The sequence below is a fragment of the Pagrus major genome, chromosome 22 (genome assembly GCF_040436345.1).
Source record: "Pagrus major chromosome 22, Pma_NU_1.0".
NCBI classification, from domain to species: Eukaryota; Metazoa; Chordata; class Actinopteri; order Spariformes; family Sparidae; genus Pagrus; species Pagrus major.
This window is the reverse complement of record NC_133236.1, coordinates 14,673,822-14,690,488: the sequence shown is the minus strand read 5'-3', so window position 1 is coordinate 14,690,488 and position 16,667 is coordinate 14,673,822. Positions and strand designations below refer to the sequence as shown.

The window sequence follows — 16,667 nt, the reverse complement described above, 5'->3', positions numbered from 1 at the left end:
GAATTATTTGCTTCGATTCAACTCAAGATCAACACCACAGTCAGCGGTCAGGTTACAGAAATAATATGCTGCCTTGTGTTTAATGTTCCAGGCAATTTACTGCAGGCGAGTCAGAATACAAATAGGATTCAGGCTGCGGGCACGTTGTTTCCAACATTTCCACAACTTGCAGATGAAAAATAACTAACGTCAATTCATCAGGTGTCCTTCCATTAAATTTCAGGCAGCTTCACGTCATTTAATCAATTCTAGAAATTAACAAAACAATGCAACTCTCCTGTAATGATGACTTCACATTTCTTGAGCACTAAAATACCAATTCAACCAGTGTACTCAGCGACATTTTGCAATTGCGTTTTCAAGGGAATGGCGGTGATTGATTAAGTTAATTGGTAGCGGATAAATTGAAATGGGGCAATATGGGTGTTTCAATAAACAGCATGCTAAATAAATTATGCTTTCAGATTCCAGAAACCTGTTATTCAAATGTGTTTTTGCATGATTGCTACCCACGTAATTTATCATGTACATGGCATTCACCTCTTTATCAATCTAATAAACATTTTCACTTTTACTTCTGTGGCAGATGTCTCTATAACACATAGAGGCAATGCTTCTCTCTTTCACAAAGTCACAGTTCAAGTCCAAACAGATGCATGCTGCTGCGTTATTTCTTAAAGCTAGAGGAAAAGAAGTTAGCTTTTAAGTGATATTTTTTACAGGTACGCCACTGAGTTGTCTTCATCATTTATTTAGGACTATTTAAAATGTACTTTCTCTCTTCTCTCTCTCCTCCCATGCAGCCTGTGAGTGCAGTCATGTCGGGGATAACTGTGACGCTAACACAGGACAGTGCATCTGTCCTCCAAACACTATCGGTGAGAGGTGCGACCGCTGCGCTCCCAACCACTGGGGCCACGATATCACCACCGGATGCACGGTACGCTAAAACCGTTTCCAGATAACAGTTGCAAGCGTTTGTATAACCCAGTCAGTAACTGTGTACATTTACTCAAGCTCATGCTCAATTTTCTTACAAACTTATCCCCAACAAGTGCGTAGTAAATATAATCAAAGGAAATCACAATATAATGTTTTAGGTTTAGTCGCAAATTACATATGTATGAGCTCCATTTCACCTCCTCTCCCTTTCTTACTTTCCTTCCTAAAGTCCTCTCACTGTGCTCCCTCTCTTCTTCTGTTCTCTTATTACCACAGTGTCTGTTTACACAGCCCTTTGATCTGCTCCCCCTCCTCTTTATCACATTTATTTCTCTGACTCTGTCGATCTTAATTCCCCTACTTCTCTGTTTTGTAGCACGACTTTGTTCAAAGTGTTTAAAAAGTAAGTGCTCTGCACTGAAAGCATCTCACCAAAGGGCCGTGAGGCAGCAATAACAGTGAAGTATTAGAAGTAGCGGTAGACTAGTAGCAATTAGAGGCTTGAACATGAAAGCACTGTAAGTCTCAGTTTAACAACAGATTGATCCGGACGGTGCATCGGAACGGCAAAGAGGGATGCAACAGATCTTAGTGGTACAAAACAAACATTGAAAGGAACAATAGAACAAAGTGAAACACGGCAAAACAGAAAGCTGCAACAGAGCAGCCAGTTAAGCACGACAAAAGTTTTAACAAACTTGAGAAAAACAAATAGAAAGCTCCTCTACCCACTGCACTCAGATGCAGAATTTTGGTGATGGAGAATTATGAATTTTGAACTTCAGACATGCAAACTCATCTTTGACCTCATTGAAGTCAAATTAAACTCCACACTTTTTTGTCTTGGAAACTTGTTGACTGTCGTCTGAGTGTCTGTCTGATGCTCTAACATCTGAATAAAGATCATTTTTACACCTGAAGACCAATAACAGATGATAACCCCTGTCTTTGTGTGTGTTTTGTAGGAGTGTGGCTGCAATGTGATCGGCTCAGTGACCCAGCAGTGTAACGTCAACACAGGCTGCTGCTTCTGTCGTGACTCCTTCAGAGGGGAGAAGTGCAACGAATGTCAAATTGGATACAGAGACTTTCCTCAGGTGGGTGATCATTATCAGCTCTCATGTCACACTGCCAATACCACTGTCATTAGCATAAAGTGTGCTTTTATTGCACTGTAGAGAATCTCTGGAAGTCTATAAGGACAAGTGAGAGATAATAGACATGACAATGCTATTATTATGGATTTTAAATAAAAGATTGATTGATATAAGTCTAATAGTGTCATCACACCGTTTTCTTTGAATCTTAAGTTATATTTAGACATGAGGCAAACTTTTCTGTGTAGCTTCAGCTTATATTTCTTCAACAAATGTACCTAACTTGAAAGGAAAACATGAACAACATGCTGTACATAATACATTTATTTATTTAGCCTCATTTGCCCTTAAACTTTCCCAACGGAATTTTCAATTTCATTGAAGTCTTCTCAGTTTAAATTATATTTCAAAAACAATGATTGTGCAATCACAGTCAAGTTTTCTTATTTGTTTTTTTTTGCTTCATTGTGAAGCTTCAAGGCAGAGAAAGGGTTTGGAAATAGTTTTTCATGAAAAGCTTGGCAACAAAATGAAAACATCTTAATAATCCTGTTGAAAAAGACAGTGTTCAGAGAACTTTCATGGTCATTTTGTCTTTTTACCCCTTTTGGAGCTCAGTCACTTCAGTCAAAAGGGAAAATAACTGGACAACTATGTGTTTTTTTTGTGTTTGCCTGAGCTGAACTTGATGTTTGGACTGACGTGGGAGTGAGAAGATAATGGCAACGTTTTCATTTTGAAGTAAAGTTTAATGGTTTGGTGAAGCATAAAGCTAGGACACACTCTGCTAGCTCCTCTCTCAGCCTGCTATGTTGTTGATAACAGAAGCTTGGCGTTGTCTGCATCCATATTTCCTGCAGTGCACCCAGTGCGAGTGCAGCATCTCAGGATCGGACAGCCAGACCTGCGACCTGGAGAGGCAAGTGTGTGCCTGTGCCGATCGGACGGGAAAGTGTAGCTGCAAGGTACAGCATACACTCACGAGAAAACACATACATGAATTTTGGCCTTCATTTTTTTCCCCCATTTTTCTGTCATGCATATACAACTGGTAAATCAAAGATCCCCCTCCAGTCAAGAATATGGTTTTCTTATTTTTCCAGTTGAATGTTTGAGTTTCTCTGTGTAGTTTAACATTAGCTTTCACATTAGCTGCTGAAAGTGTACATTTCTATGAGCTGATTTTAAGACACGGGCCTACAAGCATGATTCATGACATCACAGATGCATTGAAAACCAATCAAATATTCAGCATACAGTGTGTTGTGGAAACTTGAAGCCCCCATTGCACATACACCGACAATAGACATTTTGAAATGACACATATTTGCATAATTATATATTCAGAATCTTTTGATGAGGGAGGTGGAGTAAATGTAATTTTAATGATTGTAATGTAATATACCGATTTTGTGGAAAACCCATATCAGAAACACATTATTAGTCAAAGTATATTGTTTTATATACATCTTAAAACATATCTGGAGGGGATCTGTAAGCTTTATTTACAAGAAAAAATCTAAACAAATGAATGATTGCTGTAGTGATAAAAACACACCCTGCAACACTTTGGTGCCACAGAAGAAACAACGTCTATTCTAATGAGCTTGGCTGTCTCAGTGATGAAGCTGCCCGTGGACAAGTTCGATCAAGTCAAAACTTTTCACACTGTACAGTAGGTGTTATTGCCAAATTTGTGTTTCAAATTCATCTCAGTGTCAAACTGAGAATTACCGAGCTAACCGAATAAAGGAAAGAAAGTAAAAAGGTCTCTTAAAGCGTTTCACTTGCCAACCCACAATTTTTGTTTGCTCGCTGCCCTGAAAGAAGATGTAGGTTTTTTCTTCAAGTGGATAAATGACAGGTCGCTCATTCAACATGTGAATAAACTCTGGACTATCATTAGTCTTTGTTTCCAACTGGAAAGGCATTGGTGCTGGAAATATTTTTAAATGTCTGCAGAGCCATCCACCACAATCAGACCGTGCAGCTGCAGAATCATTCGCTACATGCTTTATCGTCTCAACACTCCACACTATTTACTGATTGGCTCAGCACTACTGTAAAGCTTGTGATCAGAACAGAGATGTGAGATGTACAGTAGTCAGTAAGGCTATGTCAGTTTACCAGGCACAGACTTGCCAATCGGTAGCACTGGGAAAATTCCAGAGATTTCAGAGAGAAAACAGCACAAGGCAGCCGTAATCCCTCAGAACGTATGAATTAGTCGCATGCACAAACGCGAAGAAATGGAAAGCACAGGAGAGAATGAGAGAAAGAGAAAAGGCTGAGCAGAATGGGAAAAGGCAGAGAATAAAGTGCGGCTAAATGCTGTAAAATTACATATATCACGAGCAGGGGACATGGTCGGTGTTTGAAGAAAAAACATACGAGCAGGGCCGCCCTCAGCATATCACAATAGCATGCCTTTCTCGAGTTGTTATCATGCTATGTAGCAAAAGATGCATATGTACACAAAAATAATCAGGAAAATAAAGAGTTATGTGTACTCTTGTGTTTCTGTCAGTTGGAAGTGCCTCCAGTTACTCAGAGACTCCAGAGCTTCATGGTGATAAACAGTCCAGTCAGAGCTGGTGCCTTAATTATGGAAGTGCAGTTGACTAACTCTGAACCTAAAGACTCCATTTTATATATTACTTACATAAACAGTAAACTTATTATATATATTATTCAAAAATATTTCAACACAATGCTGACAGTATCCCCAGTCTGTTGCAAATGTAGTGAATGTGGAGATTAGCCTGGACTGACGTTAGATCCCCGGCCTGAATTATCAGCCCAGTTTACCCGTCCAATGACAACAACACAATGACTCACTGGCGTTCTGTCGAGCAACTGTTCCTCGACTTTGCAGAAAGCTTAAAGTTTGAGAGAATGACTGAGGAGAAGCTGAGAAAATCGGTGTTATTTATGGTTTTAAATCCAACCAGGAGATGTTTAGATTTTTAAATGTCAATGCAGATTTAAAACCTACTGCTCATGGATTCTCTGCACTTTATCTGTGGATGCTGAGAGACCCCGTGCGTGTTTTTTAGTATATGTGTGCATGTGTGTTAGTGTGTAATTATTTCGCTAAATGTCACAGAACTGAGTAAGACAGAGTTAGGCATCTCTACGTGACAACCTCCATATACTCGCGCACATAAAAGAGCTCACAGACACACAAAAAGATAGATACATGCGCACATACATACACATATAATATACACATACGTAGTTCTTTTTTCATGCGTCATTACCAGATTTTTTATAGCTGTAAATATCATATATATTGGCACGCACACACCTTTTTGTCACTCCTGTCGTCCTCACTGTGACAGGCTGATCACATTATCACACACACACATCACTCGATCATCAATCGATCTTATGCACACACACACACACACACACACACAAACGAATGCACATATTTAATAACCGTCACTCCCAGGCTGGAGACACTCGCTTTCATCCTCTCTGTCACTTGCTGATGACAGCTTTCCCCGACATAGACAGCGACAAATGCTAAAACAAAATTTTGCATGTTCACACACACACACACACACACACACACACACACACACACACACACACACACACACACACACACACACACACACACACACACGCACACACACACACACACACACACACACACACACTCATACTCACACACACACCCAATCCATGGCCCTTAATGAGGGTTCAGATCATTGGTTGTCATCGTCAGTCTGAGCAGGTAGGAGGTTGACTGTCTGTCACTCAAACAGTCATTTGATCTGTCACCTGTCTCTCCGTTCAGCTGGTTTTTCTGTTGTCTGTGACGTGTTATGCTAGTTACCTGTCTGTCTGTCTGTACTTCTCTATCTATGAAAATATAGCCTCAGCACCATCAGACATCTTAAAAATTGGGAAAACCATGTTTAAGATCAAAAAGGAAAACAAAATGTGGTCCCAATGTTTTAGGTCTTCTAAGCATGCACGGATTGTACAGTATATAATGTAATAACTGATGAAAAGTTGATTGACACAACAATTCTCATAGTTAAGCTATTGTTTGAGTCAATAATCAAGCAAACATTCTTATACTTCACTAATTCCAGCTTCCAACCTTTCTCTGTTTATGTGACAATTTATTGAATAACTTTGTGATGTTTTCTGGCAAAACAATTTTCAATATTTTGTGAGAGTTTATAGACTAAAATGAAAAAAAAAGAAAAAATATTTTGATGGTTGAATTGATGATGATTACTTGCAGGTAACAACATAATGACCTTGTTTTATCATAACAAATGGTAATAGTAGTGCACTTAAGTTGACGTTCTGGGTTCTTTCACCATACCTTCACATTCTTCTGTTGTTCCTCTTCTGTTGCAGCCGTCCACACTAACTGGCAGGACTTTTTGACGGGACTCAACATTAATTGGGTGATTTGTTGACAGGACTGTGAGCCTTTTCTCAGCACAGTGAAGGCTTAATACACAGACAGCCCTGTCCTGTCCACAATCCCATTTTAGACCAGTCAGCTCTCAGCCTATTTACTCAAAATGTAAACAATTCAGTGCAGTGAGGTACTTATTTCTGTTTTTTTTGGCGTTGTTACATTATAATTAATGTTGCTCCTGGACCATTGTTGCAACTGACCAGTCATGTTTATGTAATTTCAAGCTTTGCGACCAGAAAAATACTTGCGTTTAACACGTTTAACGTTGTGAAAAAGTATATTTTAAACCATCTTTCTCTAAACCAAACCAATTAATTTTGTTCCCAAAACCTACCCAAACAGTGACAGAAAACTCAAACGAAACCGAAAATAATAAGTGTCCAGAGTGAGAGTCCAGGAAATAAAAGCTTGCTCCAAATGTGAACTTCGTCACTTTTTGATAAGTTGAAATGAAACAACATTAAGTATAGGAACAACACCAACATGGCTATCAGATACACCTTGTTATTAACTGCATATAGGCTGGTAAACTGACCTTGTCGTTCATGCGTTCAATGTGGTGACATGACATCTTTTCTCCACTACTGCTGCCCACTGTAACAGAATTTGTTGTTAAGATAATGTTCATTAAGAGTTACAGAAGATCACCTCACCTTTTGTGTGTTTGTTATTTAAGGTAAATGTGGAAGGAGACAACTGTGACCGCTGTAAGCAAGACACGTTTGGGTTGTCGGTACGAAACCCACTCGGCTGCAGCAAGTGTTACTGTTACGGACTGACACAGTCCTGCACAGAGGCCCAAGGACTCATCAGGATGTGGGTGAGTAGACATATGTTTATTGTTATACTTCATTCCTGTTGTGGTAATTGTTTAACTGAAGTAGGTTTACATTAAGTTTTTTAGGTGAAAAAGATCAATGGACCAAACGCAACACCTTACTGTTTTCATAAATATTGGAAAAACCATGGCCACATTTGCTTTAGTGAAAGTGGAGCTTTATTTAAATCTCAGTACATCTCACAGTTTAAATTATAACAGCAATAGAGTAGGAGACAGTTAAGGGGTTTTGGTGTCCAGTTAAACTTTATTTAGACTCCACTCCACAACACTTCTGGTTTCTGGTCTGTATCCACGTCCACTTAGGATCTCTCTTGCCTCTAATGTGTTATACTTGGATCTAACCAGCCGTTGCCTGTAAGCTGTACTTTCTGTACACACTCTCTGTGCCAGCTTCCTTGCTGAGACAACACATTCGACAGCTGGCTGCCTATATTGCCAACTTTGTACGCTTCATGTTTTTCATTAATCATTATCTATGAATAATCAGAGGCTTGCTCAAATAATTGAAGTTAATAGATCTCGCTTGACTTGATTTCTGAAAATCACTGATGCTGGTTTGTTTTTTACAGCCTACCTGGTAACTGTCAGTGTGTTACAAATATAAAAATATTAAGAAGGTGGGCTGATATTGACACATAAGTTATGCATGCTGTATTGCACCCAATCACAGTTTGACGCTAGAACTAAACATGGTTTAATTGTCCAAAGTTCAAGACTGGGAGCTCGGGGACCCACAAGAGTGTGGGTGTTTACACCTCTAGCACAAGATGGTTGGGACGTGACAGTGCTAGCTGGTTAGCATGCTAACTTCAGTTGATATCTCTGTAATGCAATACATAGATGTCATAATCTCAAAACTGTTATTTCTTCACATTCCGCTGATAATTTTAACTTAGTTTTAAACTAAAATTCTTGCACATTGTACCTTTAAGGAAACAAAATGTTCTATTTATCCATGGCAGCATTGCAAACGGGAACTGCTAATTGATAATTCTGCATATTTTTAATTGTGCCCATTTACCGAAATTGTGAACAAGCATATGCTAAATCAAAACAATACCAGTACCTGAAGCTGACATTACAAAGGCCCATTTGATGAACTTTTACATGGATCTTGGTCATGGATTTTTCTGTCTTCATGTTGGTTCCCAAATACAGCCATTCTGTATGTTGCTGTTTCATGTATAAGATTTTGCAATTTTCACTCAAATTCAAATTCCACACACAACTGATAATAAAACAAAAAGTAAAAAGGAAGGATAAGCAGCTCAGAGAACCTCTTAAAAACGGAAGTACATCGCTACAGACAGGTTTTAAATTACAGTAAGACCAGCGTGTTTGCCAAAAGGAATAGGTAATTGCAGCTGCAATCATTCCAACAGTTCGGGTGAAAAATTACCCACTAATGACAGTACTTCTCCTAGAGAAATAAATCCAAACTAAATTTGTCTTTGATGTAGTGTGTTAGCATGCTAGAATTTTCAAATTGGCACTCAACACTGACAACAACAGCAAGGTACAGCTGAGGCTGATGGCAAATTTTGACTAGATAGCGATGTTCGATGAAATATTGAGGACATTAAAAAAGTTGGTACAATTAATTCTGAGGTAAAGTTGTTGTTCAGTCACAACCACAAATGTCAAACTTGTGATGACGCTTGAGGAAAACTTCAATAACAGATCAACAAAAGTCCTATTTGCATGGGACTAGTATAACCTGGGGACCTGGAGATAAATGCAGAGGTTGTATGTGATTTTAATAACTAAAGATGGAAGTCACCATATTTCACCTTGGTGATTTTGGTTCCTATTGTTTCATCTGTTTTCTGTTGTCAGACAACTAAACAAGTATGAGATTTGACTGTGGCCCATAATTTGTTGAACAGCAGCTAATAGCTGCGCTGTGAGAGCAGCTATATTGACGTTTAAATTGAGTGACTGAGGAGGTTGGGAGGAACGAAACATTGTCATATTCAAGTATAGCCGCAACACATCCGTTAGTTGATCTAAGCAACCTGCATGTGTATATCTATGTTTTTATCACATGCAGAAGAACTATTTCAGTAAAGTGGCTGCTGAAGAACAGACGCTTCGCTTTTAAAAAACGGTGAAGTTGTGCAGAGCCTTGACATCGTATCTGGGAGTGACGTCAGTAAATTCAAGCTAAATACAATCCTTGCATAACCCGTGCGAATGCACTGCATGAAACACAGATGTACTGTAGGGGGCGATTTCTAAATCACAGGGCCCCTTGGTGATACTAGTCCTGTGTGAATAGGGCTGGAGTTACAAGACATAATCCTCCCTGAGCTATAAATGTCTGATCCAAATTTCATGGCAAACCATACAGTAGCCATCTATAGAAATACAGTTAGCAAAATCCACTTTGCTTGTTAGTCAAAGGTCGAATCCATAACCTGTTGCACATTGTTATCCTCTGCTGTGGTGAAAGGTCTCGAAGTGTTATAGAGTGTTGTGAAAGTCTGCTGTTTAGTTGAATCAATAGTCGTAACGCTTGGAATATTCCCTCAGCTAGCCTGGCTTGTGTATCGATGGCTTCTATACATAAAAATATGCGTGTGGACGTGACGGATACCAGCTGCCAGTCAAAATCAGAGTTATTTAAGTGTATCAGACACCATGATCAGTCAGCAAGTTAGCCATCGATTGTGGAGCGGCAGCCTGTTTTTAATAAAAAGCCCCTCATCTCAGAAACGGTTGCCATCTGCGATAAACTGGCGTTTCCGTGGTAACCGTAGAGTTTTCTGATGGAGGGTGGCGAGAGGCTTCATTTGAACGACAAACACTCACTTCATTTATTGTTGACAGAGAGAGAGAGAGAGAGAGAGAGAGCTGGACAGAGGGAGAGAAAGACAGAAAAAATTGAGAGTTTATTGGAAAGAGGGAGATTTTCTCTGAACCACTGAATCGTGAGATTACACTGAGTGGAGTGGGACATACACACACACACACACACACACACATACACACACTCCACATATCTAGACACGGTACACACACACTACACATAGTACACTTGCATTCACATACAGTGCATAAACATACGTACACAAACTCACACTACAGAATATTTCATAGAGGTTAGGGGAAAGGGACACACACAGAGTACTCCCATCAGAGATAAATGCCACAAAAGTGGTGTCTGTATGTGTGATTGACGACTATTTACTGGTTGTTAAATACTGCTGTGAGGATCTGCCTTAACATAACACAGTAAAATGTATAAAGACCTGAGATAAGATAAAAGTACCGCTAAGATATGAACAAAAACAATACCTTCCAGAGGACTCTCTTCTTAAAGGAGACGATGTTTTTTGCTCAAACTACATTGGCCGCATTTTCTAAATAGATGATAATTTGGTAATGTTTGCAGAAATTAAGTGAAATAAAGAAATACAGGAAACATTGAAAATAAAAAAACTAATAGGCATTAGAACAAGTTGATGTGTAATTCGAAAAGACTTTGCAAAAAAGTTTTTATGTCATCTTGAAGTGGTTTTTGCCTTTTTCAGAAGTGTTAATGCACTGAATGGGAGATGGAAACACCTTTTCAGAATAAGTTCTGACATATTGAACATTTAACGCACATGATTCAGCTGTTTCAGCACCGAATAAGGCTTCTCAGCTGACAAAATATATGGGGGTGGATTAAAACACATGGATCTTACCTTCCTCACATCAAAAAAAGGAAACAACAGAATTTTTCACATTTCCATTTTGTTTTCTACATTGTTTTTTTTTTTTTTACAGTTAGCAGTTTAACTGGCGGTGATTCGATTACCTCATCTTGTTACAACCTCTTCTTATGCAGTGATGCAAAGGTTTTCCAACTGGAGAATATGCCCCGCCTACTGCTTATCTCAGTGAATTAACTCTAGTAATTGTATAACGGTATTGGATAGAAACAAGCAATCATTTGCATTTTCTTTTGCAGATTAAAATTTAGTGAAAGGTTTTGATACATTTGGATGGTTTGTGTGTTGGCAACTGTTAATTCTAAAAAAAAAATGGTTTATGAACTCAGATCCACACCTCCCTCCGTCAGACCAGGTGCAACACTTTGAAAAAGCATTGTAGTTCTTTCCATCAAGATCCTCTTGTGTCTGAATGCCATAACAAACAATACATAGAAGGACACCTATTTCTAAATCATAAAAAGCCATTACTTTATCAGTTAGATGAGGCCAGCAGTGTTATGTATTGAATGTTTGAAATGGGCTTTTGTACACATTGTTAAAGTGACCTTATAAAGGTATGAAGAATCCCTTGTGAGTTGAATTGAATGTTATAACTGATGGTGATGATGATGATGCCAGCTGCACTAGGTTTTCTCCCCTCACTGTGCATATCATTCTTAAACAGAATACTTTAGAATAGTAAGTAAAATAATTTAGAAAACCAGAATAACATGGCTTGTTTTTGCTAAGTTTGTTATATACTGTATTCAGAAAGAATACGTGGGACACAAACAGCAGTCTCCTGGGTGAAAGTCCTGTTCTTGTTTACACCGACCAACCAACCCCATTCTCCTACCTATGCGGGCTTTGTCATTCTTTATACTACTTCACCTGTCGTAATAAATTACAACAGCCACTAGAGACCGCCGGCTAACAAGAAACATGTATGGGACGTAATAAGCTGCTTTCACAATTGACCTATACGGTCGATGGTCTGTTGAGGACGGCTGCTATTTTAGTCTTTAACCAATGAGCCAGCTCTATGGATTGGCAAACTACTAATTCAAATATTCAAATCTTGTTTTTTATCCTCAATTGAAAGTTAAAGTATCCCCTATAACTCACTGCCATAGATTCGTATTAATGTCCAAGTTGAATGTATTCTCTGAATCAGTATTTTTAAAGATCTAGATTTTGATTTAATTAACTTTCTCTTGTTGCACTGTTACTGTCACTTATTTAGTTTCATAGTTGTATCAAACCAATTCAAAACAATAAAACGGCAACACTACATAAATGTTTTGTAGTGTTTTTGACAGAAATTAGCAATTTCTCATTCCATGAGTGACTGCCTCTTAATTATGCCGACAGTATTCCCGCTGTAACCGAGCTATAGAAACTTAATAGATTTCAGATTCTGTCCACTCAACCAAAGAGCACTCTTCCATACTGCCTCTGATATTATTCACACAATATAAACATTATCAACGCTGCTGGATCCGGGCTTGAGCAGAGGAATCTATTTTTAAAATCGGTCCACTCCACCACAACCCACAGTCAATAATAAACCCTGATATTATTCTAATAATATTGAAATATCAACACATTAAGTGAGAGACAGAGAATGAGAAATAAAGGGCCAGATTTTCTCCAGACTGTCGGTATTAACTCAACTGTGATTCATATACCAGAGAGCAAGAAGGCTGACACAATCAGTTTCAAGTTATATTGAGAATGAAAAGACACTTTCATGACCTGACTTTGACCACCAACATGGATAATAACTAAAGTGCAATCCTCACAGTGACTGAAAAGCAAATAAACCTTGCTTTAGCAATTGGTGTTTGTCTTATTAAGAATAACACAATTATAAAATACTGCATCAGGGTCTTTGTATTGAAAGAATGTTACATATCACAAGTTGCACAATCTGCCCGTCATCAGATAACAGGAAAGTCACCTTTTAGCTGCACTGTCACACATTTGTGTGGGGTACATACGGCGCATAATCTCACATTAAGATGTTCAGGTTTGGTTTGACGAATGCTGAGGGAGTGAAGGTGTTTGGAGATTCAGCTGAAGATTAAAGATGGTTGTCAGTTAACTAACAGATAATCATCCTCAAACTTAAATGACTAGAATTCCTCTACAGATTTCTCATGAAAAAACGTCTGCTGATGTTTTTACAAAACACGAGGCCTGACTGTTTTAGGAGAGAAGAAGGCATGTTCCAATTAAATGTTTACATAAAAGGTGCCTACATTTGGCCAGTTTTGCGAGCTGCATAGACCCATCCTCATTAGTTAGGATATTTCGCCCACAGATGAAACAAGACACCATGGAATGCAACTAAAGATACTGATATTTTCTGAAAAAAAACAAAGAAAGTCTCGGACAAAAGCCATTTGAAATCGATGTCTGCCAAAGTGTAAGAACGGTGAGGTTGGAGCATTGTTTGAGTCAACATCGTCATTAGGAGGTGAGGGAAAGAGGAGATTGTGTGACAGAAGGAGAAAAGAAAGACGCCGCCACCACACACACATCACTGGTTTACATGGGGAAATTTTGCTGCTTAACAAGACTGTCTGAAAGGTGTATCTCACACAAACATTTGATTTTTGAGTGAATTACTTAATCAAAAACCCTGCAATGCTAGTTAAGCCATTTGTGCCCAGAGACTATATTTAGTATGATAAGGAAAAATTGCCACAACCTTTGTTCAGATTGTTTCTTCTTGACATTTAAGTGTCTTACAGGGCAACTATGACATTTTTAAATCACATGAAAAATCATACTTTGATCAATAGTCGCTAAACTTGCATTCACTAAATGTTTTCCAAATGAGAATATGATTATTTTCCACTGCATATGTCTGCATATCTTTCATATCTAACTTGTCATGAGTCAACTATCAAATATTTGGTTGTGCTCCTTGTAGTTTCAGAGATACAACTATCTTCTTATCATAATGTATTTAGTCTTTGGGGCATGTGTTTGGTAAAAAAAAAACATGCCATAGAAAAAGCATAAAAAATACAGAGATTTCTATTATGTTTAGTACACTCATTCAGAGGGCTCCATTTATATATTCCAGAAAAATTAAAAGGTTGCAGAGAACTATAGCAGGCAGCTGGTGAAGACATTTGCTTGAGTAGCCGTTATCCAATAATTTCAATGGGTTTCAATGCTCATCAGGAAGTGTATCTGTCGGCTTGTATTAAACCTCAGTTCTTGACAGAAAGATGGAAAGACAGACACAAACACAACCGCACAACGAAGGTCTTCCACAGTAGGAAGCCATTTAACAACATTTTAGTGAATTGTCGTATTTGTACAGCGAAAATACATATCTGGGGTATCCATCCATATGCTTAGTACATACAGTTCAGTTTTATAGGGAGCAGAAAGCATAATATCAAGTTGTTGGAATAAATATACAGGGATCAATGCAGCGTCACGTTAATATTACCCTCACTGTTTTTTTGTCCTAGTTGGCACTGAAGCCGGAGCAGACGGTGCTCCCCCTGGTGGACAAATCCAACACGGTGGAGAGCAGGAGAGGAGTGAGCTTCCAGCACCCTGAGATCCTCGCCCATGCAGAGCTGGTCACCTCAACTCTGTCTGAACCCTACTACTGGAAACTGCCTGAGCAGTTCAGCGGCTCTATGGTGGGAAGATCTTCTTTTTTAGATTGTTTGTTTTTCATATTTTGCATGTTGACATGTAAAGTAATGTTGAACACATTTTCCACATCTGTCTTCAGATTACAGCATACGGTGGGCAGCTGAAATACGCAGTGTACTACGAGGCCAGAGATGAAACTGGTCCTTCCTCCTATGAGCCTCAGGTCATCATTAAGGGTGGTCCTAACCGCAATGTCGTGATGACACGTCACATACCAGGACTCCAGATCGGTCAGCTCACCCGCCACGAGATCGACATGACAGAGGTGCAGTGAGGCTTTGAATCAAAGAGGGATATCAATTGAAGAAATATTTGTGTTATGAGTTTTAGAAATTTTCTACAAAATAATAGACTTGAAAAGAATATTGATTGTACTTAATTTAGGTGAGCTCCATCAGTCAATAGAAACAGGGTCTATTACATTGGTAAAAGACTCCAGTGGTAAAATTGATTTGTCAGTGTATTAAGTGCTTGTGTGTGTGTGTGTGTGTGTGTGTGTGTGTGTGTGTGTGTGTGTGTGTGTGTGTGTGTGTTTGCAGCATGAGTGGAATTACGCAGATGGCCGGTCCATGACTCGAGAGGACTTCATGGACGTTTTGTTCTATGTGGACTACATTCTGATTAAGGCATCACACGGCAACTTGATGAGACACAGCCGGTAAAACACACTCTCACGTGCAGTGGCATGCACCTCCACACAGTGTGGTCTAACATTAAAAATGTAATTTAAAAGCTGAATAAAGTATAACCTGTGGGAAAAACCTCTGTGTAATGAAAATTGTCTCTACTTAAGGCCACATTTCCAGAGAAACATTATAACCCGCTGCAAATTATCATTATAGTTCTCTCTGGACACATCCAAATACATGTATGTGTATATATTCTTCAACAAGATGAAAGGCAAGTATCTTAATTGAATGATTTATTTTTTCTCCCAGTATTTCAGAAATCAGTCTAACAGTGGCCGAGGAAGGCAGACCGACCAAAGAGAGCGAGAAGGCACAGCAGATAGAAAAGTGCGATTGTCCAATCGGATACTCTGGACTCTCCTGTGAGGTGGGCGCACGACTTAACACATGCATGCACACGCCCAAGAGTACACACATGGGATTACCTTAAGCCTTACATGCAAAAGACTAACTTTTCCTAAATGTGTTTCTAGTAGGGGTGTTCCTCATGTCTAATTTTCTTGACGTTTAAACAGAAGTTACAACTTAGACTAGTTGACTAGTCTCAAAGTATAAGTACAGTCAAACACAGTCAAAAGTGACCGCAATTTAATGTATAGAGTTAAACATTTTCTCAAAAACATTGGATTATTGTACGAGCAATTTCAAAAAGTTAAAGACATTCTTCAATGACCAAATTATATTTTAAATGCCGCTTAAATGTGTGGCACTTTGCACCATGCCGTGACAAAAACAACAGTTAACCAACGTTTTCATGTAGCAACAGTTAGTAACGGTTGCCTGTTTATTTAATGCACATCCCAAGTTTCTAAAAAAACCTGATATAGAAACTCAGTTGTTGTAGTAGTCATCACGTATTTATTTCTATCCGAAACTACTGCGTTTTTAAAGGCAGTAATTGATAAATTCACCTTTAAAAACATAATAAATAAAGATCCATACTGAGCAGGACATTTACATTTGAGAAAAGACCTCATCAGTTCTCAGAAGAAACAGTTTTTCGTTTGCATCTCTGAGTTTATGTTACTCACTCATTAGTTTGTAATAATTTGTGTGAAGACGTTACTTCAGTGCAGCAGCAAAAAGCAGACTACATCAAAAGAAGTTATACAATATCAAAGACATCACAAGAGGAGCATACAGGAGGACTGTATAGTGAGAATATAACTTGAATTAAATGAAAAAGCATTCATATTGACACAAGCTCAAAGAGTACATTTTGGATCTAACATTACAAACATTAATTAGCGAGTGAGCTGAATTCTCTCA

The 16,667-nt window shown here is 38.6% G+C and overlaps 1 protein-coding gene across 4 annotated transcripts in view; it reads left to right on the top strand.

The window, feature by feature from the left end:
• The window catches only part of lama2 (laminin, alpha 2), a 147,776-nt gene that overhangs the window by 64,734 nt on the left and 66,375 nt on the right, over positions 1–16,667 (top strand). For all 4 annotated transcript variants that reach the window (XM_073492815.1, XM_073492814.1, XM_073492816.1 and 1 more), the window contains 8 exons: positions 804–940; positions 1,908–2,039; positions 2,900–3,004; positions 7,163–7,306; positions 14,517–14,693; positions 14,789–14,974; positions 15,249–15,367; positions 15,648–15,765. In XM_073492815.1, coding sequence (XP_073348916.1) covers positions 804–940; positions 1,908–2,039; positions 2,900–3,004; positions 7,163–7,306; positions 14,517–14,693; positions 14,789–14,974; positions 15,249–15,367; positions 15,648–15,765 — 1,118 coding nt within the window. The remainder of the gene's footprint in view (positions 1–803; positions 941–1,907; positions 2,040–2,899; positions 3,005–7,162; positions 7,307–14,516; positions 14,694–14,788; positions 14,975–15,248; positions 15,368–15,647; positions 15,766–16,667) is intronic.